This window comes from Manis javanica, chromosome 4 (assembly GCF_040802235.1).
Source record: "Manis javanica isolate MJ-LG chromosome 4, MJ_LKY, whole genome shotgun sequence".
NCBI classification, from domain to species: Eukaryota; Metazoa; Chordata; class Mammalia; order Pholidota; family Manidae; genus Manis; species Manis javanica.
Window position 1 is genome coordinate 163264638 of NC_133159.1, and position 26934 is coordinate 163291571.

The 26934-nt window shown below is 50.5% G+C and overlaps 1 protein-coding gene across 2 annotated transcripts; it reads right to left on the reverse strand.

Annotated features, from left to right (window-relative positions):
• Nucleotides 1-10303: 10303 nt before the first annotated feature.
• On the reverse strand, nucleotides 10304-25474 carry SLC4A1 (solute carrier family 4 member 1 (Diego blood group)). Of its 2 annotated transcripts, XM_073235684.1 has the most exons (20): nucleotides 25380-25474; nucleotides 21342-21784; nucleotides 21123-21213; nucleotides 19987-20156; nucleotides 18991-19171; nucleotides 18758-18893; nucleotides 18193-18316; nucleotides 17952-18039; nucleotides 17626-17807; nucleotides 16905-17115; nucleotides 16446-16658; nucleotides 16132-16280; nucleotides 15823-16017; nucleotides 14798-14971; nucleotides 14285-14374; nucleotides 13632-13798; nucleotides 12871-13124; nucleotides 11815-11984; nucleotides 11545-11721; nucleotides 10304-10891 (listed from the first exon to the last, which is right to left on the reverse strand). In XM_073235684.1, the coding sequence occupies exons 2-20, from the start codon at nucleotides 21714-21716 to the stop codon at nucleotides 10814-10816; spliced, it is 3225 nt and encodes a 1074-aa protein (XP_073091785.1). In that variant the 5' UTR covers nucleotides 21717-21784; nucleotides 25380-25474; the 3' UTR covers nucleotides 10304-10813. The 2 variants fall into 2 exon arrangements, with proteins under 2 accessions (XP_073091785.1, XP_017536363.1); XM_017680874.3 differs by lacking the exons at nucleotides 21123-21213; nucleotides 21342-21784; nucleotides 25380-25474 and adding an exon at nucleotides 20501-20561.
• Nucleotides 25475-26934: the final 1460 nt, after the last annotated feature.

The window sequence follows — 26934 nt, forward strand, 5'->3', positions numbered from 1 at the left end:
TTTTGTTTTTGTATTATGGTTCAAAATATTTACAAATTTCTTTTAAGATTTTTTCTTTGACCAATGTGTTATTTAGAAATATGCCGCTTAATCTCCAGTGCTTTTTGGGATTTTCCAGCTATTTTTGTGTTGTTGATTTCTAGTTTAATTTCATTATGGTCTGACCATACAGAGTAGACACTGTATGATTTCTGTTCTTTTAAATTTGTTAAAGTATGCTTTATGGCCCAGAATGTGGTACTTCTTGGTGAATATTCCATGTGAGTTTGAGAAGAATATGTTATCTGCTGTTGCTGGATGAATAGTCTATAAGCATCAATTATATGCAGTTTATTTATAGTGCTGTTGAGTTCAGCTATGTCCGTACTGATTTTCCACCTGCTGGATCTGTTCATTTCTGATAGAGGGATGTTAAAATCTCTAACTATAATAGTGGAGTCACCTATTTCTCCTTGTCATCTGTTAGTTTTTTCCTATGTGTTTTGACCCTCTGTTGTTACGCCCATAAACATTAAGGATTGTTAATGTCTTCTTGGAATATTGACCCCTTTATCATTAAGTTATGCCCCTCCTTGGCTCTGAAAACTTTTCTTGCTCCAAAGTCAGTTTCAGCTCTGTCTGAAATTAATATGGCTGTTGTCACTTTCTTTTGATTAGTGTTAGTATGATAGATCTTTCTCCATCCTTTTACTGTGAATCTATATGTATCCTTATATTTAAAGTGGGTTTCTTGTAGGTAATACATTGTTGAGTCTTTTGTTTTGTTTTGTTTTTGGTAACATAGGGGCACAATTTAATGGTTCTAATATTTTTTGTAGTTTTTTTTTTACAAGTCAGGTGCCATAAACATTCAAATAATCCATCCTTTAATAAGTGTGTTTATAACATCACAAGAATTAAGATGAAATATAAACCTTCCTACTTACAGTTTATATACAGATTAACCAAATCACAAATATCACAAATAAGTGTTAAATTGTAACAATATAAACAATAAATATTCAGATTCTTAGTAAAATCCTCCTTTGACATTTTTTAACTTATCATTATACTAAATGATCTATGCAGAGTTTTTGGAGGTACAAGAAGGTACCAACAGTACAAAGCAGATACAAAGCAATTTCAGAACTTTCTTGAATGCCCGCAACAAAGAGGCAATGTGCTTTAGGTCAACCTGGGCAACCCTAGAGAATTTCCTCTGTATTCCCAGCCATTCCTAATCCATTATGCCCAGTTGGATTACAGTGAGAGAAACCACATATTTCCTCTACTGTTACATGCTTCTCATCTGCACTGTAGGAGTATCATATTTCAAACCCCAGCATAACAGTTTTAAAACACAATGCTTTAAAAATATGTTGCTCAGTTTTCCAAAGCCACTGCATTTATAAAACTATTTCCCCTAAACTTGGGATTGCTCCAAAACACTGATCTACAAATATAAAAGTCTTATGGAATTGCGTCTTGTTTCTTCATCCACTCTTACAATCTCTATCTTTGAATTGGTATATTTAGATCATTGATGTTTAAGATAGTTATTGACAAAGTTGGATTAATAACTATTGTATTTGTTACTGTTTTCTATGTGTTGTCCTCGTTCTTTGTTCTCTTTTTGTCTATCACACTTTTTCTGCCTTTTCTGATTTTAACTGAGTATTTTATATGAATCTGTTTCTCTCCTTTAATAACATCTTATTATATTTATTTTTTCATATTTTTTAGTGGTTGAGAGTTTACAGTATATATTCACAATCAATCCAAGTCCACTTTCAAATAACACTATATCATTACATGGGTAGTACAAGTACTTTAGAACCACAAAATAATCCGAATTCTTCCCTCCTGTCCCTTGTATCATTGTTGTTTCATTTATACATAGGCATACATAAGTATATATGCATACATAAATATATATATATGCACACACACACATACCCACAAATATATTGTTGCTACTATTATTTTGAACAAACTATTACCTATTAGATCAACTAAAAATCAGAAAAGTAAAGTTTTATTTTATTTTCACTTATTCTTTCTCTAATACTCTTCCTTTCTTAATGTAAATACAAGTTTCTGTCCTATCATTTTCCTTCTCTCTGTAGAACCTCTTTTAACATTTCTTGCAAGGCACGTCTACTGGCAACAGACTCCATTCTTGTTTGCCTGGGAAAGTCTTTATTTCTCCTTCACTTTTGGAGGATAATTTTGCAGGGTACTGAATTCTTGGTTGGTGGGATAGTTTTCTTTAACTACTTCACTTCCTCCTTTCTTGCTTACATGGCTTCTGAAAAGCTGGATGTAATTCTAATCTTTGCTTCCCTATAGATAAGGAGTTTTTACCTCTTACTTCTTTCAAGACTTTTTCTTTTTTCTAACTTTTTCTTATTTTTGATTTTCTAAAGTTTGAATATGATATATCTAAGTGTATATGTCTATTTATTTATTTGGCATTTATCCTGCTTGGTGTTCTCTGAGTTTCCTGAATCTGTGATTTTGGTATCTGATATTAATTTGAGGAAATTCTCAGTCATTATTTGAAATATCGCTTCCATTTCTTTCTCTTTTTTCTCCGTTTGATATTCCCATTATGTGTATGTTAGTCCTTTCGTATTTATCACACAGTTTTGGGTATTCTGTTCTTTTTTTTTCTCTCTCTCAGTAATTATTCTCTTTGCTATACAGTTTTGGTCATTTCTATTGTATTGTCAGGCCCAGATATTTTTCCTCAGCCATGTCCAGTCTATTAGTAAGTCTGTCAAAGGCATCCTTCATTTCTGTTATACTGTTTTTTATCCCTAGCATTTCTTTTTGATTCTTAGAATTTCCATGTCTCTGCTTACATTTTCCATCTATTTTTGCATGTCACCTACTTTTTCCCTTAAATTCCTAAGCATATTAATCATAATTTTAAAAAAGTTCTTAGTCTGATAATTCCAATATTCATGCCATATCTGACTTTTGTTCTGATGCTTATCCCAACTCTTTAAACTGTTTTTTGCCTTTTAGTATGCCTTGTAATTATTTGTTGAAAGGCAGATATGAAGTACTGGGTAAAAGGAACTGTTATAAATAGCCCTTAGTAATGTGGTAGCAAGTAATGTGAGAGTGGGGGTGGGGAAGTGTTCTATAGTTCTGGTTAGGTCTCAGTCTTTTTGGTGAGCCTGTGACCCTAGACTATGAACTTTACCAATGCTTCTCAGTTTTTCCTCCCCCTTAGGTGGGACAGGATGACTGTAGAGGGCTGGTGTTGGATATTTCCCTTCCCAGTTAGGTTAGGCTCTGTTAAAATAGTTTCTTCTAGAGGGCAAAACTTGTTAGGAAGAGAATGTTCTGGCATATTTCAAAATTGCTCATTTTCCTCTCCCCCTGCCAGAGCAGGAGGGGATTTTTCTCTGAAATTTACTCTGAGGACCTGGTAGAGCTTCTAGAGATAAAACTCACCAAATTTGTTCCCTTACCCCATGACTGGGTCACCCTGGAGTTTTTAACTCTCAGACATGTCCACACTTAGTCTCCAGTAATTTGTTAATTATGGTTCAGGTTTTCCTGTCCCGTCCTGGCCTGGTTTCCATGCAGGTTTCTGCTCAAGTAAATTGTGATTCTCTGTATCTGCCTGTCTGTCTCTCCAATTTTAGGTGGCAGTGGTTTGCCCTGTGACCTCACTCCTCTGATGGATCTAAGAAGAGTTATTGATTTTTCAGTTTTTTCAGCTTTTTACTTTTTAGGATGGAGTGAAGACTTCTAGGCTTCTTACATTCCAGACCAGAAACCAGAAGTCTTCAATTTCTTTGTAGTTTTTCTTTTTGTTTTCTCTTGCTATCCTATTTTATTTATTATTTTCCCAAATTTATGGCAAAATACATGTAACAAAACCTACCATCTTTCTGCTAATTGATTTCTGATTTAACTTCATTATGGACACCTATTACTTTTATGATTACAATTCTTTTACATTTGTTAATGTTTGTTTTATGGCCTAGAATATGGCCTATTTTGGTAAATGATCCACGATTACCTAAATGATTACCTATTTTGGTAAATATGCATGAAAAGAATGTATATTTTACTTTTGTTGGTTGGAATGTGCTACAAATGTAAATTATATCAAGTAGATTGATAATGTTCTTGTTCTATATCCATAATGATTTTCTGTGTCCTTGGTCTATGGGTTATTGAGGGAGTAGTTGGAGTTTCCTACGGTAATTACAGATTTGTCTATTTTTCCTTTCAGGTCCATCAATTTTTGCTTCGTGTATTTGAAGCTGTTTAAAAGTTATATATGCTCTATTTTTAAAAAATGTGAATTAATGATTAGATATAAATAAATTGGGAGGAATATACTCTGAGTTATTAACAGTAGTTATTGGGGGAGTTGTTGGCAGAGAGCTTCTAGTCTCTGTTAAGTAGTTCTATAATTTGAAGTATTTTATAAGGTACATATTTGTGAAATTTGAATATATAAATTATGTTTTAAAGGAGGGGAAGAGATGGTTGCCTGACTCATCTTGGAAAAGAGTCAACTGGGTGCTCTCTGCCTATCCCACTCCTGCCAAGCTTCCAGACCATGGCCCACACCTCCTGCTTCTGCTTCCTTACCAGCCCTCCTTCCTCACCTCCTGTCAGCTGGCTTTGGGCCCAGGTACCTGGGAAAGAAACAACTTTCTGAGGTCACTATGTGGCCTACCAACCCAGCAGACTTTCCACCATGTCACTTGACTTTGATGAGCAAATTTCAGCCACTTTATCTTCAGATATTTCCATTTTCTAGACCCTTATTCCCTCAAGACATCCCCCCTCCCAACCAACTTTTACTTTTCCCTCAGGAATGAAAGCAAACATCTCTGCCTCCAGGAAGCCTGCCTAGCCCTAGTGCCTCTCTCCTCCCACCACTCCCTGCAAATACTTATCACTCCTGCTGAACACCTGGCTCCCATGCTGACTGGAGGTCCTGTGAGGATGGGGGCTATGTCTACTTGCTTTTGCTATCAACTTTCTTTCATGTAGATTCTCAGTTTGCCTCCTTGCAGCCAATCCCTCCTGTATAGAGCTCCCAGGTGAATCACTTTAATCATGTCACTCTCCAGTTCAAGAACCTGCAATGACTCCCTAGTGCCTACTGAATTAACTCCAAATTCTTCCTCTTGGGTATATTCAATTACTTCAAAATTAAAGATTTCTGATCAATGAGGTGGATAAAATTAAGAGATGATGAAATGGGAGAATATTTTTGTCAGGTCTAAAACCAAGAAAGGATAGAATCTTCCAGGATCTCTTGTAAATCAACATCCAGAAAGTATAAACCTCAGTAGATATATAACCATATAATATGGAATGACAATTTATATAAGAGGAGATCTTAAAAACTAGTCAGCCGGTGCAGAGATGCTCAAACTCTTCAGTGATCAGAGAAATGTTAAAAACCAACGAGGTAATACCTCAGCCAGACTAGTAAAAATCCAACAGCTGGATAATGTCAATCACTTAGGGATATAGGAACCTCCTGGCTTGCCTGTGGGAGTGTGGGTTGGTACACACAACATGGAGAAAAATATCACCATATTTAGTCAAGTAGAGACAGGATATTTATATTCTATGATCTAGCAAATCTACTCCTGACTCCTAGGTATATAACCCAAAGAGACTCTCACCAGATCCTTATGGGTACATGCATGAGGACTCACACTCATTGTCATCTGTGAGAGGGGAGTTGGGTACAGCCAAATGTCCCTCCCTGGGAAAGTGGAAAGGCCAAAGGCGGAGGTGCCCTATGGAGCACCTTGCAGCAGTTAAAGCAACTCCATGTTCACTGAGCAGCCTGGATCTTAGAACCGCAGTGCAAAAAGGACCAATGGAGCGAAGCTTGGGATGCGATGCTGGTGCCGTACAAGGACACACCCATGCAAGGAGACATTTTCTGATCATGGATTAAATATTAGATAACACCACGGCATGTGTGCTAATTTTATTGGATGTGATGATGGCCCTGCAAGTAGGTCAGAAAATGTTCTGTGTTGTGGGGAATGCATAGCTGAAGAATATAGGGGTGAAGTGACATGATGTCTGGGATTCATTTTATCTTTTTAAAGGTAAATTAAAATGATTTATTTTTTTTACTTTCAGAAAGGCCAAATAGATTATTATTTCAGATAATCTAATGGATAATCTTGGTGAGGATGTTGGTGAATATTCTTTTTTTAAATTAAAGTATCATTGAAATACAATCTTATGCTGGTTTTAAATATACAACACAGTGGTTCAATTATTATTAACTCCTCCCCACCCCCTCCCCACAGTGTGGTTACTATCTATCAATGTAGTAAGATGTTACAGAATCACTGACTATATTCTCCATGCTGTACTACTGTCCCTGTGACCAGCTTATATTGTGATTGTCCCTGAATATTCTTTTTTAAAGTATAGCTGATATACAATATTATTATTGGTTTCAAGTATACAACACACTGATTCAACAGTTACTTTACACACATTGTTAAATCCTCACTCCAACTAGTGCAGTTACTATTTTTTTTTTTGGTATCATTAATATACAATCATATGAGCAACATTGTGGTTACTAGATTCCCCCCATCATCAAGTCCCCACCACATACCCCGTTACAGTCACTGTCCATCAGCATAGTAAGATGCTGTAGAGTCACTACTTGTTTTCTCTGTGCTGTACTGCCTTCCCCATGCCCCTCCCTATGTTATGTGTACTAATTGTAATGCCCCTTATTCCCCTTATCCCTCCCTTCCCACCCACCCTCCCCAGTCCCTTTCTGTTTGTTTGGTAACTGTTAGTCCTTTCTTGGGTTCTGTGAGTCTGCTAGTGCAGTTACTATTTATCAACATAGAAAAATGTTCTAGAACCATTGACTATGTTTTCTATGCTTCACTTCCATTCCTGTGACCAATTTATATTATGATTGAAGTTTTGCTTCTTAATCCCCCTCACCCATCGCCCCAGGATTCATTTTCAAGTATTTAGTTCAGCAAAGAGGGGAAAAAAAAGAGAAAGATGAAACAAATGTTATTTCAGGCAAATATTTAAGTAAGACTTCAAGGCCAAATCTTGATAGTATTTGAGGCTAGTAGATGAGTATATGGGTTGTTGTACTATTGTCTCTACTTTTGTGTATGTATTAAACATTTCATAATAAAATTCCATAATTTAAAACAATATCAATGATACATATTTTCAATACCATAGCCACACACAAAAATACACATTAAACATGTTAGAGTGGCTGACTATGGTGGGAGAAGAAAATAGGAGTAAGGGAATTAGACAAAAGGAAGGGCAGGAAGGAGGAAGGAAATAAGAAAGGTTAGTGATCATCTGTCCTGAACTGAAAAGAATGAATAACTTAACCCTCTGCACCTGAAGTCCAAATGAAGAAGGAAAAAAACTGGAAGCCCCCACAACTCTACTACCGTGGCATTGCAATTTCTTCTGTCTAAACCTCTTAACTTCAATCCTTCAAACCTTCAATTCTTTTCCCCACAGCTGTCACCTTGACAGTTTCATCCCTTTGTGCTGTGCTTAACAAGCCGCAACAAACTTTGGCATATAACTGCCAGCACTGGGCTAGGACCTCTAGGTATGTGATCTGGATTTATCCTCTCAGTGACATTGTGAAGTATCATTATCTCCGATTTATAGATGCCAAAAACTGAGCTCAGAGATAAAATTCTTTGTCCAACTCCTACTAAATCACAAAGCTGGAATTTCAGACCTCTTGGACTCAAAGGCCCAGGATAATGTGATTGCACCAAGCTAATCCAATGACTTCTACACCATTATTATTTTTAAGGCCTGCCTAGTAGTCCCAAAGCAACTCCATGTTCACCAAGCGGCCTATATTGATGGAAGTTTATTTACTGTAATTTAGTATCTGGGCTCTTTCTGGTTTTTTGCTTTCGTAGATAGTCCGGCAGAGAATATCTTCAGGTATGGAATTTTTGGATTCTGTTGAGTTATTCCCATGCCAGGAGTGGGGTTACTTTGTGTTTACATAGAAGGGTGGATTTTACTACCGCAGCTAATTGACGTTGCCGTAGTTTACTAGAAAGGGTTAGACAGGTGAGCAGGATTTAAGACTGCAGAGATTTTGAGGGAGTGTGTTTCTTGGAGGGTCAGAGGAGAGCAGAAGGGAAGCTCTTAGAGGAAATTAAGGGGGTGGGGAGGGTGGGGGAGGGCACAGCTGGGCAGGAAATGCAGGGGGAGTGAGGCCTCTGGCCAGGCAGGATGTGGGAGCCCATTGATTTCTGTGGCCTTCACATTTCCCTAATGCCTTCCTGCTCAAGGGGGCCAGTTGAGTTCTGGCAAGCCCTGGGATCAGGGCCAACTGCTGTGGGGACTTGAAACTGCTGTGTGTCAGGAGTAGGCGTCTGGGGCCACTCTCCCTGGGGCCAGGGTAGCTCTCCGGCCCTTTGGTGGCTGCCCTGGCAGCCTGGGAGCGGTCAGCTGGGGATAGGCAGCAAGTAAATATAGATCCAGGGAAGGAAGCCAGGAGGCCCTGCCCTACACTGACCTCTCGCTGGAGGCTGGGGAGAGATTATGTCCTGGCAACCTCCTCTCAAGGAGTAGGTGACACCTTGCCCAGCAGCCCCCTAGCATTGCTGAAAGCACTGGTAGTGGGGGGCGGGGTAGAGGCTCCAACGGGATTCATAGTGGGGGCTAGTGGAAAGCGGTCCAGAGGTGCTGTTCCTGTGTGACAGACGGCAAGGCGTGTTGCCTCCCTGGTGACCCCACTCAGAGGAGCTGCCCCGTGTGATGAGGAGCTGCCCCAGACTGAGGGGCTGACTGGTCCAAAGGGATTATGGGGTCCACAGTACAAGGGGCAGCATCAATGCCCCCTTACAGCTCCCCTCCCCACCCCGTGACTTCTCCAGAGTTCACACTTGCCTTCCCTTCTTCCACCCCCCCAACTTGTTGCTGGCCCTCTCCACCCTAGAACTCAGAGCCACCAGCCCTGCCCCACCCCCAGCTCCAGCGCTACACCCCCAGCCTGGCTTTCCTTGGCCCCCAGGGCCACAGCCCTGCACCAGCTCTGCACTTTGCGTAACATGTCCTGATCCAGCCAAGACCCCACGGCCCCACGGACTGTGGGAGTGGAATTCTAGCAAGTCAGTCACTCTACCAGACACATTTGTAGGCAAAACCTGTTCCCAAACATTGAGAGGAAAGGTGCTAGCGGAGTAGGTGACTTTTTTCCTTTTCTTAGCAGGGCTCAAGGGGTAGAAAAAAGGAGAGGGCTAGGGGGAGGGACACCTCGATCCAAACAGCAATACCAGCAGCTGACATTTATTGAACTCTTCTGTAAGGCTGAGGCCAGGCTGTTAAGCAAGCACATTACATGCACTGTCTCATTGAACAGTAACAACCTTACAGAGGCAGGTACTATTATTGTCCCCATTTTGCAGATGAGGAAACTGAGGCAGCAGTCAGCCTTCAGGGATGCACCTGAGAGCCATCTATTGGGAGCCCGTGGCCTCCTTTCTTCTCTGTCACTTCCTGGTTCTCAGTTTCTTTTTATTTATTTTTTATTTTGGTATCATTAATATACAATTACATGCTGGTTCTCAGTTTCAACTATCTCTCACCACTTCCAGTTCTTTTGAACTCTTTTTACGTTTTTGTTTTGTAAAAAAATAGGTTTTGCCCATATTCTTCAGAACCCACTGTCTCCTACCTCTGCTGGCCAAATCTGAGTTTTCCTCAAGATTCCGTTTGGGTGGGGTTGGGGACAGTGGGTCTCTAATGGGAGACCTGGGCCAAAGTACAGTGTGTGAAGCCAAAGTACAAGGAAAGCTCTTAGAAAATACACAATCAATAAATTACAAACCTCCCTCCTCCCTCCCTACCTCCCTACCCCTCTCCCACCCCCCGTCCAAATCTAGAACAGACTATGCATTGCCCCCCACCCCCTACCCCAGGGCAGGGTCTGTCTCTGCGTCTGTAGGGTCCAGGCCCCTCGGTAAATGTTTGTGGAAGGACTGACTGAGTGTAGTATGCATGAGAGTACGGAGGGGAGGGGGCAGGGAGAGAGACCCCTGAGTCCCAGCCCCGCTCCTACGGTTACTGGCACCTTGACTACATCAGCACCAGGACACCCCCTCTGCCCCAGAGAAGAGAGTCCCAGGGGACAGGGCAGGGAAGGTGGGTGACTGAAGCAGAGCACAGAACTCTGACCTCAGAGTCAGGAGACCCGGTTCGAATCCCAGCTGCATGGCTCAGGAGCTGTGTGCCCTTGGGCAGGCTTGAAGCAGAATGATCACTACTCTGTAATAGTCCTTGCTATTTGCTTGAGTTTATAAAGCCCTTTTTTCACATTTATCTTTGGTCCTCAGTAACCCTCCCGTTAGGTGGGCATCATTATTAAAATACCCATTTTACAGAAGAGGAAGCAGAGGGTGGAGAAGTCAAGGGACTTGCCCAAGTCACACAGCAAGCAGGGAGTTGAACCCCACCCCCCATTACCGCCCTTGCTACAGACCCCATGTGTGCATGAGGAGGTGGGGCTCAGATCTAAGTCTCCCAGCGTGGGATACCATGTGGCAGGGTGGCAGCAAGGGGGCCTGGGCAATAATCCCCTAACGTGGGTCCCGCTGGCCATCTCCAGCCTGAAGAGCCAGTCTGCTCTTCGTGGAAGGTTTCCTAGATGCCCTTTCCTTCCCCCACCCCCAGCCCTGGGGCCCCACCTGCTGCCCCAGGAGGGAACTGGGAGTCCATGAGATGACCATGAACTGTTTTCCTGAGAGAGTGGGGAAGTGGGATGGTGAAGGGGGCTCCGGGGCCAGGGCCCCCCTCACATGGGCATAGGCACCTCGTCGTATTCATCCTGACCCTCCTCGTCAAAGGTTGGCTTGGCATCGTCAGCATCCAGCTGGAGGGTAGGGTAGGAATGACAGAGGGTTAGGGCCCAGGGGCCAGATGAACCCTTCTGCCAGTGCTGAGCGCTCCCTGGAGTTAGAAGACGGCCTGGCTCTCTTTGAACCTTGGACAAGTCTGTCCTGCCCCTCAACCTCTGGGTTTGGTCTGGATGAGTGATTTCCAAAGGAGGGGAGCCCCTGGATAAGTAGTGGTCCAGCGGGAGAGGGCCAGAGGGTAGGTAGGGAACCCTTCACAGGGCAGCCCTACAGTGACCTGGGTCATGTTGGGAAGGATGCTGTTGGAAGAGTGCCTCTGTGCAAAATGATTTGGAAGACTTTAGGACAAGCCACTCTGGTCAGGAGAGCCCACATAGAATGCACCTGTGTGTCTCTTAACTCTCTCACCAACCCTGCTTTTATCCCTCCCTTCTACGTGAGCAAACCCGAGGCACAAGGAAACAAGGCCACTTGCTCTGGGTCTTACACTAGGATCTGGACTCAGGCCAAGACTCACACCTTAACCACAGTGCTCTTCCTTAGTTCCAACAGCCATCCCTCACCTGCTCCCAGCCCCTCGGATGACCCCTTCAGCCTCTGCCCTCTCTGCACCCTTCCTCCCACCCCAGGCCCAGAGGTGGGGGCCTGGGGGCTGGGAGCAGCCACTCACACACTGGAGCTCCAGGTTCCTGAAGATGACCGGCAGCAGGTAGCGGCGCAGGGGCACTGTGAGGATTAGGATGAAAGGCAGAGCCAGCGAGGTGCTCTGGAAGGACTTCACCACCCACAGCACTGCCAGGCAGATGATCTGGATGATCGTGAACAAGTGCATGCGCCAGGTCTTTACCTGCAGGCAGAAGCTGGGGTTATCGCCTGCCCTGCCCTGGCACCCAGCACCCCTCACCCCACCCTGAGTTGGGCAGTTGGGAGGGCCCTGTACCCGCTTGACGTAGGGCACATCCGGGTGGTACTTGGGTGGCTTGAACAGAAGCAAGATTCGGTCAAAGAGCTGGATGCCACTGAGGGATGTGACCCCCATGTAGAGGAAGATGCCAAACAGCACAGCCAGGGGGATAAGGGACAGTATGGGCCCCATGAGGATAGACAGGCCTGTGGGGAGAACAGTGCACCCTCAGCCCCAGGTGCCCTGGAGGACCAGAACCATCACGGGCTGCAGAATGCAACCACCAAATGGAGCCTTTTCTGTGGATCTCCTTAATAGGCATTACCCCCAAACAGACTCAGAGAGGTGAAGCAACTTGCCTAAGGCCACGCAGTAGTAAGTGGCAGAGCAGGGAGTCAAATTCCTGCCTGCCTGACTTCAAAGTCTATTCTTTTCTTAACCCAGGAGGGCCACAGAGGTCAGTGAAGCCCACCTTTCCCCTCACCCCAGCCCCGAATGCCTCCATCACCCTCCACCTATCCAAATCTGAACTTCCCACCAGCTGATATTAGCTTCACCTCCTTTAAGAAACTTCCGTGGCCTCTTCATCAGCAACCATGGCATGGCCCACCCTGAGCCCAGTTAGATTTTCAGCTGCTCCAGAACTCAGATCAACTTCAGTGACCCTCATTCTTCTCCTTCCCAACCCCCAGATTATGCCCAGAACTTTGCCCTTTGCATCAGTCATTGAGCAGCTGAGCTAGAGAGACGGCAGGGGTAGTTAATGAACCCTCTTATGGTGCAGACAGGGAAATGGAAGCAGGGGTAGACCTCCCTCCCAGTTCACTGAACTTGTGTTGGATAAGCTCTGAATATAGGGTACTGCCTAGAGAAGGCCTCAGGAGTGGGGCCCCCTCCTTCCTTCCCTGTTCACCAGCCCAGTGCCTTGGGGATTTCCTCCAGAATTTTCTCATGTGAATAACTCACACTGGGGAGATGTGGGCAGAGCGTGTGGGGAGCCCGGTGCAGGGTGGGCAGGACTGGAGGGGGCGCTGGATCCTAAGGGGCAGGGCAGGGCCACGGGTTGGTGGGGAGTGGCCAGCCCTCACTCACCCACAAGCAGAGAGACCAGGAGCCCACTAATCCGCTGCTCCTTGACCTCCTGGACCTGGGCTGCAGCCCCTGGGGTGCTGGCTTTGCCCATGACGGTGAGGGCATTGGCATGGGTGACAGAACGCACGGTGGTAGCGCTGAGCCAGGGCATCCCAAAGAGGGCAGCCACCCCACCCATGACCATGACCAGCAGCAGGTCCAGGTGGAAGCCAGAGCCCTTGATCATCTTGCGCTCCGGTTTGCTGATAATCAGCCTGGGGGTGTGGGAGGTCAGAGGTAAGCAGGGCTCTCCCCCACCCTCACTCCCCTGGCTCCCTTCTCCCTTCCCCACATTTAGGTCCCTCTGTACCTCAGTTTATCCTTTTGTGCCCATATCCCTTGGAGTTCCTTGCTCCCCTCCCCCCCACCCCATCTTGAGAATGCAGAATTTAAGGGCAGTGTCTTCAGATGTCACCTAGAATGTCCACAGGCAGATTTCCTCTGAAGCTAATGAAGTGTAAACTTCAGGGAACCTCATTGGTACTTTCAAATTCTTTCACCTGATTTTATAATTCTCATTTTGTATACTTTTTCTTAAAAAGGGCTCCCCAAATTACACAATGTCGGGGCCCACAAAATCTGGGCCTGCCACTGCCTGTCCATCATTCCTACTAGTCAGGAGGGCCATACATCCAGCTGGACCAGTGCTGAGCCCTTGGTATCTCGCCTGCCCCTCTTCTTGCCCCAGACACTCCCAGGCCCAACCCAGCCCTGGCTCTTACGTGGTGATCTGGGACTCAAGGAAGATGAGAATGAAGACCAGCAGGGCAGGCAGGGCAGAGGCGAACATCATCCAGATGGGGAAGTGGGAATACAAGCCCAGCGGGTGGATGATCCAGCCCCGAGCCGAGGAGTTGGACACAGTGAGGCCCTCAGGCACACTGAGTTTCTGGGGAAGGAGGATGCTGGTGAGAATTCCAGGGCAGGGGGATGGGGACGGGGGGGGGGGGGGGCAGGGGGAGCCAGGGTCCCGGGCACGTGGGAACTTACTTATATTCGGTGTCTACTTTGTACCTAGTCACTGCACTGAGCCCTTTACATATATGTTCTTATTCCCAACTTTATAGATGAGGAAAGAGGAACGGAGAGAGGTTATGTAATTTACCCTGCATCTACAGCTATTAGGTAGCAGAACAGAGATTCGTACTCAGATCTTCCTGGCTCCAAAGCAGGTCCATTCCTATTGCTCTGGATTAAGGAGTAAAGGGGCAACTGGGCCCAGGCCCTTTCTTCAGCCAGAGGGGTCCTATAGGACCATGGGGCTCCCAGGGGAGGAAGGGATGGGACAGGGGTAGTTCTAGCTGGCTTCAGGTTTGAGAAAGCTGTTCTGGGAAAGGAGCGTGCTGGGGGGATGAGGGTGGGAGGAGAAGGTCACCTGGGTGTAGGTGTCCTGGATGAAGAAATCCACCAGGACCATGATCAGGATGGAGATGGGAACCCCAAAGTCCCCAATGACCCGTCGCAGCTGAGGGCAGGTAGAAAGACCCCTGGTTAGTGCCCGGCTGCTTGGGCCTCTCAGTTGCCACCCTCCTGCCCCAACCTCATTCATCTATCTAATATCCTGTCCTCATCTAATATCCTGTCCTGCTCTTCAGAACATCTACCTCCATTCTTCTCCCCCTGGCCCAGCCCCATCCCAGCCCTACAGCTTCCCCACCCCCTTCCAAGAACTCTTCCTGTCTCTCCATTGGGTTCACGTCTGGGCATGCTGATAAAGGGAGATGGCTGGCCTGAAGGGTGAAATCTGGGTGAGGAGGGAGCCAGGGAGGCTTGGAATTGAGAATGGGAGTCAGGATGGGAAGGGGAGCTAACAGCATCAAGGAAGCTGGGGGTGCTGGGACTGGGATAGGGCAGTGCAGGCAGGGGCAGGTGGGGAGGATGTGCTGACCTTGCCAGGGAAGTATGAGCTGTTCTTGAACTTGCGAAGCACCATGGCTAAGAAGAAGGTGCCGGCCATGAGCACAAGGGAGAGGAGGGCTGTGTTAGGCAAGGGGAGCTGAGGGCTGGGCACCATCGTCACGTTGTGGTGGTAATGCTTCTGCAGTGGGTGGTTCTGGAAGATCTGCAGTAGAAAACCAAAGAATCCTGTTCCCTCCCATCCATCCATTCTCCATCCATCCTCCTTCCATCCCTTATCCATCCATCTATCCATCCATCCATCCATCTCCCATCCATCTACCTATTATCTTCCTCAACTGACATGGTAGCAGGGGGGCTATAGCTTGGTCTCCAGGAGTGAGGACCAGGCTCCGTCTGGGTGGAGTGGGCCATGGAGGCAATGAGTTTGTGGGGGGTGTGTATGTGTGTGTGTGCATGTGTGTGAGCATCCAGGGCCTGGGAAACGTGAGATGACCGCAGGGCAGGAAATAAGTGCCAAGGAGGTTGCTAAATCAGGCCTCAAAGACTTGGAAACAGAAAGACCCACCAAATAACAGAATCAGGGGCAGATTTATAGTGTCCACCCTTCCTTTATATAAGGCACAGATATGGAGGCTTGCACAGTTTAAGGTGACAGAGCTGGGAGGCAGGTGTTTCATTCATAGGCCCTGCAGTTTTTGAGGGCCAGATGGAGCAGGAGTGGGAGTGGGGAGCCCCCTGAACTCCCACAGTCTCCATCATGCCTACTGTTTCCCATGTTCAGACTCACACACATACTTGCCCATTAGTCATGCTTATAAACATGGACGTGTGCACACAGGGCACCTGCTCATGCACAGTTATTCTGTGCAGCCATGGCAAGAATACCATCTCACAGGCAGCAGGTGTCAACATGGATGTGGTCACAGTCACGTACTATGGAAACACGGCTACACAGATGCCTTACAGACATGTATGCAATGACACACATTACATGGTTTATGGACGGGCTCACCCAGGCATACACATGCTCGTTAACACTCCTATGGACCCCACCTTGACCAGCTTGGTGAAGGTCTCAAAGATGAAGATGAGAGAGATGAGGAAGGAGAAGATCTCTTGAGTGTAGCGGGAGATGAAGCGAACCAGGAAGCTGCCCTCAAAGGCCACCATGAGCACCACCAGCAAGATGAGCCAGAAGCCGATCCACACACGGCCCACAATGTACTCCAGGCCATTCGTTTCACAAAACTGCAGGGCAGTCAGAGGGAGCTGGGGTTACCCAAATTGATCCAGGCACCGTGCATCAGGCAGATGGGGTCAGGGGCCAGTTACAGGGTCACAGTGGGGCCAGAACAGAGCTACCGAGAAGAAGGCTTCCTCAAACACAAGCAGGGGTCCTGAGAAGCCAACCACAAGCAGGGGCTGAGCCCCAAGCAGCGCAAAGAGAATGCCCTGCACAGCTGTGGAGATGAGCAGCTCTGACACGCCCATCTGGTTCCGGGTCTTTTCTCCTGTGGGTAGAAGTTACAGTGGGGTCAAGGTCAGGAGATAATTTTCAGGGTTCAGTAGAGCATTTCAAGGGCAGGCCGATGCAGGGGTCCAGAGTATTAGAGTGGGTCAGATGTCAGAGCCTACATAGAGGCCACAGGGTCAGAGAGACAGGCAGAGGCACTGACCCAGGAGGCCTCCGAAGGTGATGGCCGGTGACAGGGCCGCAAAGTAGATGAAGATGACAGCAGCCAGGACCTGGGGGCTGAGCGCGTCTGTGATGTCACTCAGGTAGCGGGGGTAGCGGCGCCGGATGTCCCGCACCAGGCCCCCAAAGAGCCAGCCTGTTCGCTGCAGAGGGTCATCAGGGCCACCAGGGATCCCTGGGCCCCCATTCAAATCTGTATCAAAGGACAGGACCATGGTGTTAGCAGGGGGTTAGCAGGGGGAAGTGTGTGGAGAGGGGAACTGAGAGGGTGTCTTCAGATGAGAAGGGTCAGCCAACGAGGCTGGGAAGCATGAGGTCAGGGAGAGGGGACACCAGAATATATGACGGAAAGTGGGGAGGCAGGGGCTCATAGGGACATGCTGGGATGTGTGAGGGTCTGTGGGGGCTCAGAAAGCCTTGGGCTGGGTAGGGCAGATACCTAGGCCCTTGTAGTAGCTGGGGTCTGGCTTGCCAGAGCTGGGCAGGTAGCGTCTCCGCAGCAGCTCCTTCTGCACAGGCACCAGACTGAGCAGAGCCTGCTCCGAGGGGACATCTGAGGGAGGCAGCACCAGGCTGCAGTCCAGGAAGTCCTCCAGATTGTGCACCAGCTCTGCCTGGCTTTGGGCCAGGTATGCATCAGTGCGGAACACCTAGGGCCACAGAGAGGGTCAGGGCTGCCTGAGCTGCTGAACAAAAGGACCCAGGAGTCCACAGCCAGGGCCTCTGGGGAGCAGAATCCTCTCACCCAGCTTCTTGCTAGTAAGTGCTTTTTCTTGCCCCACCCCTCCTATCCCCTACCACAAAAGGGCTTTGGGGCTGGTGCAGACAGGGCCCTGAGCGGAGAAAGGAGAAAGGACTAGGGGACCCCAGATGGCTTACAGCAGACCAGATGGAGTTAGTACAGGCCCCGGCAGGCCAGCTCGGAGCCAACCAGGTAGAACCCAGTCAGAGTGGCTGGACTAGATGAGGCCAGATCAGGCAGGCCCAGGACAGACTACGTGGGCCTGCACTACCCCTGGTCAGACTCGACAGCAGCTGGATTCGGCAGAATGGGCCACAGTAGTGAAGCTGAAGTAACCCAGGCCAGTGCGGGCTGGAGGACGGGCCTCATCAGCCACCTAGCCCTCTGGGGTCTCCCAGCCCCGCCCGCCCTTCCTCACCCTCTCCGACATGAGAGTGGCAGCAGCCCGACCAAGCTGGGTGTAATCGGTGTGCGGGGCCTCGGGTCCCAGCAGCACGAAGAGGAAGCGCACGGGCAAGGGCAGCTGCACGGCCTCCAGCTGCACGGCCTCCAGCAGCCGCACGAAGCCCAGCACTGGCCGCTCCAGGAACACTGCTCGACCTTGGAGGGGGAGAGGCTATTGAGGTGGTCAGGCCAGACTGGGGGGCTGCTGGGGTCCAGGCTTAGGGAGAGGTGAGCTGTGCCACGGCAGGTGGTAGAAGTTGGGGTGTGGAGCAGTGAGGGGTGGAGGCACCAGCTGCTTACCCACTAGCACCAAGGTAGCCTCTGAATCCTGGGGAATGGAGTCCTCCATGATTCCAGATGCCACGTGCCCTTCTGTGCCCTCTTCTTCCTGGGGGAAGGAGGGTGGTGAGGGGTGTCCTCTGGCTACTCTGGATCCAGACCTGACCGTCCAGGCTCATCCTCCCCCATGCCCTCTGGTTTCTAACCATGTTCAGGTGGAGGGCTTTCCCACTCTCCCCATCCACCCCTGCTATAACCTTACCTGCTCGTGGAAGAGCTGTGTCTCCAGTGAGGGGTGCTGGGGGAGCAGAGGCTGTAAAGCGCCCCCAGAACGTGTCACAACTGCGGGCTTCACTCCCCCCAGGGCCTCTAGGTCTCCAGCATGGCTGCAGGACACACAGGGAACATGGGCTTAGTAAGCTGCTCAGGCTGGGCTACCAGCAGAGTGGGGACCGGTGGCAGGAGGGATCAAGTGGGACTTCCCAGTGACCATACTAAAGAGACCCTGCATGGGGGACGGGGTGGTGGGGAGGAGATTCTGCCTACTCTCAAAGGGCATTGTAAATGTAAGCTGAGGGCCTCCGGAGGCACCGGAAGAGTGGATGGAGGGAAGGGTCTTAGAGTCTGCCCTCCTCAGGGCCTGTGGCCCCCACATCTAAGCATGGAGACATGGCCACCCCTTGAGAGATGTCAGAGGCAGGAGCTTTTGTGGAAGAAAAGTGGGCTCTGGCCTGATGGGGAAGGAGCCATCTGGACCCCCAGGGAGAGCTTGGGGCGGGTGGGCTGGGGAGGTGGGCCCTTAGGGTACGGAGTCCTGGTCCTGGCACCTGCGTTTGAGCAGCAGGACCCGGAGCAGCTCCTCTCGGTCCTGAGGCCGGATCTGCTCCTCGTAGATAAACCTGTCCAGCAGCTGGCTGGCCACCCCGGCCAGGGAGGTCTCCGACAGGTCCAGGAGGACAGTGCCTGAGGCAGGGAAGGGGGGAAGCTGCAGGGCTGGACTGTGGCCCTCCTGCCCACCGAACCTCACTGCAGGGGCCGCAAGGGGCACAATGGGGCTCACCCTTAGTGAAGGCTCTCTGCAGCTGCAGGAGGCTCCAGAAGGAGAGGTAGGACAGGTGTGGGCGGCCCCAGGTCCCATCCGCCCTCAGGTTTTCCTCCAGGTGCACCCAACGTGCTGCCTCCATCCACTGTAGCTCCTGGTTCTTCTCATCCATCACCAGTTCCTGCAGCTCCACGCAGACCTGCGGCCCCACAAGCCGAATGAGTCTGTCAGGCCCAGGGCAGGCCCATGTGGAGACTGGAAGCCCAGAGCCTGGTGGGCACTCAGCAGGAGGCCCAGGGTCCTGGAGCACTTGGGGGCAGACCCTGAGCTCAGAGGGGAATGTCAGCAGCTGCAGTGGGGAGCCCTGAGGGAGGGGGAAGTGTGGTCCTGGCTCTGTGTGGTATGCCCACACCTCTGGCTCTATATCCCGACTTCCTAACCAGGCCCACCTGCCCATTTCAGAGGCATTTGAAGAAGCTCTGGAGCAAAAAGCCTTTGGGGTCCTTGGGCTGGTCTCCTGCTTCCAAGATGATTGCATGGGTTCAGCATACACTTGGGTTTCCTTGGGGCCCAGTGGCCACTCCCAGGGCTTTGCTGAGGACAGACCCAGTTTCCTAACCAGCTAGAGAATCTGGTGCCCAGCAGGGATGTGGGGGGCCTGGTGGGCCTGGGCAGAAGAGAACATGTATTTCACTCTGTGCTTCCCTCAGGAGCACCTGGCAGCCCAGCCAGGGCCAGAGGACCTGGGGGCCCAGGCCCCCAGCAGTCAGATTCTCTTCACCCAGGGAGCTCCTCACCCAGTGGAAGGGTGGCCCAGGTCTCCCAGCTCAGTAGGGGATGTCTTCTCCCCTCCCACCTAATTCTGAGATGCTCAGCCCTTCTCTGACTCTCCATTGGGTCTCCCTCCCCTGAAGCTGTGTCTCTCCCTCTGCTCCTCACTCCCACCTCCCCATAGAATTATGGGTCCCAAGGATGACACAGGCAAGAGATCTGCAGGAGGCTGGGGGTCTTCACCTTGTGGATAGTTGGTTGTGAGGTGGTGTGATAGTCTGTGGCTGTCGGTTCAGCGTGGTCGTCTGTGGCTGCTGGCTCGATGTAGTAGTCTGTGGCTGCTGGCTGGGTAAAGTAGTCTGTGGCTTCTGGTTCAATGTGGTCGTCTGTGCCCACTGGCTCTGTGTAGTAAGCTGAAAACCCAGAGGCTGTTTAGTGTTGCCCCCAGACAACACCCCTACCACCCACCATGAATCTCAGACTAGCACGGATGATGCCCCACTTGGGTGATGCTCTGCTCCGCAACTTGTTGCCCCTGGCTGGAACCCCAGTACCCCCCACGCCCCACTGCTCAATGGCTTGTGGCCCCCAGTGTCTGTTCCTGGCTTAGCCTGGCTCTGTCACTCCCCATCTGAGCGCTTTGGAGGGCCCCTGGGACACATCTCAGTGATGACGGGACGGTCATCTCCGCGGTGACCGGAGAGTCCTGAATGGCACTTCTCAGGATCCTCCTAGGGTCTCCTCCCTCTCCAGCCACCTGCTGCGACCAGATTCCTTTCCTTCTGTGCATCTGCCTCAACGGTCCCACCAGCCCTGGAGCTTCCCAAGGGAGCTCTGGGAGCCCTGGCGGGTTCTACCCTTATATTGCCCCCTACCCCCACCCCTAGCCCTCATTTCCCAGGGGGGCCTCTTATCTTTAACACAAATTGCCAGCACTTAAGCCCTGTTGACAGTAAATAGGTCCCTCCTGGGGCTCCCCAGTTGAGACCTTGGACAGGCCCAAGAGGTTCCCTGATGTCTCTCTGCCCTGGGGAGTCCCTGTGACCCCCCATTTCTCAGGACCTCTGGATCCCCAAAAAGAATGATATTCCCAGAACAGACCCAGTACTTGGCCTAGAAGCTGGCATTAGATGGGCACAGGTGGTATGTGGACACATGCCCTTGTCCTAGTCAGGCCTGGCTGCCTTCTCACAAATCTGAGGGGCACAGTGACGGGTGACTGGCCCTGCCCCAGCTCTCCAGTCACCTCCTGTGATCATTTCAAACAAAACTCTGTTTATCCTTCAATCAACCAGGATTGTGGGAGAACTGGCCCTGAGGGGCGGGATAAAGAGGGAGGACAGCAGTTCGTCCCAGCAGGAGAGGGAGACGGGGCTCACCTGCTGGCTCCTCCACAGGAGGCCCAAGGACACCTGGGTCTTCATATTCTGCAGGCTCTAGAGTATTCTCCATCTCCTCTTCATAATTCTCCTGTGGGAAGTGGCCATAAGGGCTGGGCTATGAGGGGTTCCTCAAGCCCCCACAAACTAAGACACCTGAATGGGCCAGGTTCCCAGAGCCCCCAGATAGAAGCCCTGCAGGTGTCAGGAAATACTCACCTGCGAATTCCCCACGGTGCTGTTCTGATCGTTCAAATCCCCCACGGTGCTGTTCTGATCGTTCAAATCCCCCACGGTGCTGTTCTGATCGTTCAAATCCCCCACGGTGCTGTTCTGATCGTTCAAATCCCCCACGGTGTGTTCCTGATCATTCAAATCCCCTACGGTGCTTCTCTGATCGTTCAAATCCCCCACGGTGCTGTTCTGATCATTCAAATCCCCCACGGTGCTGTTCTGATCGTTCAAATCCCCCACGGTGCTGTTCTGATCATTCGAATCCCCCACGGTACTGTTCTGATCGTTCAAATCCCCCACAGTGCGGTCCTGATCATTCAAATCCCCCATGGTGTGGACCTGTTCTCCCATCTCCCACATGGTGCGGTCCTGATCGTTCAGTTGTCCACAGTGATCAGAGCTCCCAGCATAACCCCCACTTCGGGTCCCTGCAGGGGACAGACACAGGCTAAGTGAGACACAGGCCATCCTGGGGTTTCCTGGTCCCCCCACCCAGAGGGGTGGCATTTGAGTGAAGGGGGGTCCCAGGTGTTGGGAGACAGTGGAGTCAGAGATTGGAAGGGTGGGTAGGAGCTTGGGGGAAGGAGCTGATATGTAAGTGAGGGCAAGGGCCAGGAGAGATGGGACAGTCCAGGAAGAAAGAGCTTGGCTGGCATCAATCTAAGGGTGTTTGGGAGCATAGAGGGTGTCCTTCAAATCTGACTCCTACCTCTGAACCCCAGGCCTCACCTGGCTTCTTTTCCTGCTCCTAGGACTCAGCGAACTCCAGGGTATGACCTGTGTCCCCTCTTGAGGCAGCTTAGCTCCCCTGAGTCTCCACAACATACTTGATTCAAGTTGTGTACAACATACTCTCTTCTCCCAAAAATGGCTGCTTCCCTCTGGGCACGGGGCTGCAACATTCTCAGGATTGGCTCACAGGTCCTGGATGGTATGGCCCTGCTTCTCTCTCCCATCCCATCTTGAACTCCCTTGCTCTCTCACTGCTTATCCCATTGGCCTCCTCACCAAGCTCTTTGCTGCCCCAGGGCCTTTATGCATGCAGTTGCCCACATGGTAGATGCCCCTCCCCTAGCACCTCATCCCTTCTCACACCTCAGCTCACGTGTCACCTCTTCAGATTCCCTTCCCTACTACCCTAACATTCACTAACCTAATCTGTCGTTTTCTGGCTTCTTGATTCAATTTGTGTATATATCAGCTGATAATGCCTGTAGAAGGCAAGTCACATGAGTGCTAACACCCTGCATGTCTCAGTACCCAGTGAGTCCCGCATTCCTGGCAGAATGGTTGCCAATAGTAGGTGCTCAATAAATATGTATTGAATGAGTGTCAGAAGGGCTCTCCTCTTTCAGGCTTGGGACTCTGGGACTAGGGAGTCAGGATGACTAGGACCCAGCCAGGAGACTGCTGAGTCCTGGGCCTCAGTTTTCTTAGTTGTGCCTCTAGCAGAGAAGAAGGTATGGTCACTCCAGGAATGTGAGGATCGGCCAAGGGGAGCTCAGGGTCCCCTGGAATGGCCTCAGACTTTCCCCCTCAACCACTGTAGCTCAGGGCGCTGTGGCAACCTGGATTTGGGTCAGGTTGACAGATGTGCCCAGTCTGCTTGCATGGTGCTGAACAGTGAGACACTGAGATGAACAAGACACTGTCGTTCCTCTCAAGAAGTTCCCAGCTCTGACTGGGGAGACAGGCTGGCAGCACATGACAAGTTAACTGGTTCAGGAGGTAACACATTCCCCAGACACAAGTAAAGAGCAGACTGTGCGGGGTGCCAAGGGTCTGTATGGCAGGAGAAGGAGCAGGACTCACTGGCGGGACTGGGCAGCAGAGTGTCTCTGGGCGAGGGGCACTAGCACTGGGCCTAGAAGCACTGGCCGCATCTGACCGGCTGGGAGAGGGATGGCAGGCAAAGGTGCAGGGGCAGGGCCCTGAAGGCCAAGGCTGGACATTGCAGGAGGACTAAGGCAAGGGTCTACGTGCAGAAAGAACTGTACAAAGAACTTTCTTTCTGAGGAGTGGCTGGCCCTGCATTCCTTAGAGGTAAGAAGAGGGGCATGACCAAGCCCCACCAAACTGAGAAAGTCAGGGGTCCCTTCCCGGGGTAGTGGTGGGGCGAGTGATGGCAGTGGGAGGGTCCCAGAGCCTGAGGAGGGAACACCCCTCCTGCTGGGACCTGCACCTTTTCCCATCCCTTCTGTCCCTCCCTGTCCCCTTTTCCCCAGACATCCCTGACTTCCTCTTCTCCCATCTTCATTCTTTCTCTTCCTTCTCTGGCCTGGCCCCAGCCTGGTCATTAGATCCCAGCAGCCTCAAGGGTATTCAAACTTAGGTGCTAAAAGTCTCACCCCTGGGGCTGGGAGTGTGGCCTCAGTCTCCCATCTGAGAAGTGGGATGATCAGACAGTTGCCCCAGAGAATCCAGGAATCCAGGCTTCCTCTTTGCCACTGACTGGCCCAATGGCGGTGGGCAGCTCCCAGCGTCTCTAGGTCTCAATAATCTCATCCCTTCAATGGGAGGGCTACCCCACCAGGCCTCTGAGACATTGGTGAAAGAGAAGAAGGGAGAATGGAGGCGCCTTGGGCTCAGCGGGGGCCTTAGAGGGTGTTCCCATGACCCAGATTGCTGCCCCACCGGGCCCAGCCTCTGCCTAGCTGCAGGCCCTGCCCTGCCTGGCACCGATAAGAGCCTGGGCTCCGATCACTGCCCCGGGTCTGGAAGTACACCAAACACCTGGCCGGCCAGCCAGCCAGGGCAAGGCCAGATAAGGGTGAGCAGAGCATCTGGAGCCCAGACAGCAGAGCACAGCTGGGAAAGGCGGGGGACCGGGGGTGACCAGATGATGGAGAGGGCTCCCTGGTGGCACAGCACCGCCGCTGTGTATCGGCCCCCGCACCCACAAAGCTGTGCTGTCTCATCTCTCATGCTCCCCAAACCACTTTGTGAGGTGGGTAATGTCACTAGATCCATTTTGCAAGTGAAAAGGCTGAGGTTCAGGGAGGTTTACCTGCTTCAGTTCCCTACTATGTGGGTATCTGGCTATCCGATTAAACCCTGGCCTACCTGACTACATCTCTAACCATGGTGCTGAGTTGCCTCCGAGGAGAGAAAACAGCTGCCAGCTGGTTTAATGTTAGTGATTAAGGACATGGACTCTGCAGTCCGACTGAGGGGATTCAAATCCCAGCCCTGCCACTTACTAACCATGTGCCCTGTGTGACCTCAGGCAAGTGACTCAACCTCTCTGTGCCTCAGTTTTCTCATGTATAAAATGGGGTAATAAAAATACCTACCTCCTAGACCTGCTGTAGCATGGAGTTCATATAAAGCACTCAGAGTAATGCCTGGTACTTAAAGAACACTATGTAAAGTTTGCTATCATTATCAGCGCTACTGGGGATCAAGGCCAGACTTTCTGTTTTCATCTCCCTCTGATGTTCCTTCAATTCCCATGGAATTCGCCAAGTGCTTTGAGACCCTCAGGTGGCGGAGGACTCCTTCTTTCCTGCTAAACACTCCCTAGGATGGGGACAGCGCCAGGTCTCCCTAGTAGACTCCCTGGAAGTATCCCAGATGGGCAGCAGGGTCAGCTGACAGCTTCCCTCCTAGGAGGGAGCGAGGTGGCCTGGGTAACTCTGTACATGTAGCGTGAGGCCTGAGTCTGTGGGCTTCAAGGGGCTGGTCAGTGGGAGCCTGACAAGGACCCACACATGGAGAGAGATCAGATTTGCCTGTCCCCTGTTCCCTCCAATTCACACACCAGCTATATACACCTCTGCTGGCTTTTTTTTTCCTAACATCTACACCCTGGCTCTCCCCAGCTGCAGGTGCCTACGGGCTGGTGCCCTTAGGGGTAACAATGCACATCTTAAAATTCTCACCCTACTTACCAGGACAACCCCTGGGAGGTCAGGTTCCTGACCTTACAATTGACCACTTGGGCATAGATTCAGGCTGGGCACCTGCAGAAACCCTCAGGACAGGTGCCACAGGACCACCCCAGTGCTGCCCAGCCCTGCTCACCTGTTCACGAGCCTCGGGTTCCCTCAGTGAACTCCTGCAGCTGCCACTGGTGCCCTCTGTGCCCATCTGAGCTCACACCCGCTCTAACAGCGCCAGGTCCTTGCTCCTGCACCCCAGGGGCAGCTTGCAAACCCCTGACTCATGCCCCCGCCTGCTAATCTGCTCGCCCCATGGCCCCCAGGAGCCCCTTCTCACCTCCCGCCCTGCTCCCTCTGGGTGCCTAGTAAACAGAGTTATCTCTCATGCACATCTGGACAGCTGTGAGTCTGGCCCACTCCACCCCAGCTGGCCAGCCCCCAAGACTTCCCTTGGCCCTCTGATCCCTAGGAGTCTGCTGGGTGTTCTTCATGGGCTACGGTTTGGTGGTTGGGTTCTTGGAGCTCTCAGCCTCCTAGCAGGTCTGCCAGAGCCTCTGGAAGCCCCTATCCCGCCTCTGTCCATCCTCCCTCAGGCCAGGGTCCTCTGCTCTGGCCCCAAGATGCCTCCTTCTCTCTCTCTCTGTCTCAGTGTCCTCCCTCAGGGCTCTTCCTCTGCAGCCTTGCCCAAGGGATCTTCTCAGTGCTCTGGGACCCAGGCAGCCCCTCCCCTTCTTGCCCCAAACTAGGGTGCCCTAGCTACCCTCTCCACAAGACCCTGGGTGCCTCCAAAGAGATGGCCCCTGGCTCTAAGATGCTGCCACTCAGTCAACCTGAAACAACATCAGGTCAACAAAAACAACTGTCCCACAGGGAGCTCAGAGCTCATGAAGCCCCACTGTCTGGGCACACTGGCTCTGTGGCCAGAGCAGCCCCACATCCTTAGCCTGCACCATGTGCCCCCCCATTCCCCAGCAGGGCAGTCTCTGCTAGGGGAAGGGGAGGGCTGGGGCCTGTCACCTATTCTTGGTCTCTGGTTGCTAAAGAAGCAGAGACTGAAAGATGAGTTCAGATCAACAAGAATGAAGACAGGTTTTAAAACAGACAGAAATAGAGTTTTGTGGACGTTGCTCTGGGCATTGAGAGAGAAAAGCATCCTAGCTCAGCTCTAACACTGACTGGCTGTGGGGCCCTCTCCGGGCTTCAGTGTTCTGATCTATAAAGTGGGAATGCCCAGTTCTGTGGCCACCAGCTTGGGGATCCCCTGCTTCAGATGCAAACAATAGAAACTCAGATTCAAGGACAGGGAGATGGGCATACCCAGCAAGCCCACCACCATTTCCGGGGCCTTGACCACAGGCCCACACTATGTGCCGAGCCCTGGCAGATAGAGAAGGGGGCATCTGGTACCCAGACCTGGAATCCTGGGTGCCAGCCGCTGTGCTGGTGGTCGCACTTGTTCCTTATAGCCTCCTAATTTTACAGGGGAGAAAACGAACATGACGGAGAGGGATGGTGGCTTCCCAGTAAAAAGAACAACTGTGGATGGGCACTGGGTGGTACAGGCACTGTGCCCAGCTCTTCACGCAGCTCACCCCTCTGAGCTCTCCAAGGCCTTCTGAAGAAGGCATCATTTATTGTTATTATCTGCTTCTTACAGCTGAGGGAGCCGGGGTGGAGAGCTGGGTGACCGGTGGGGT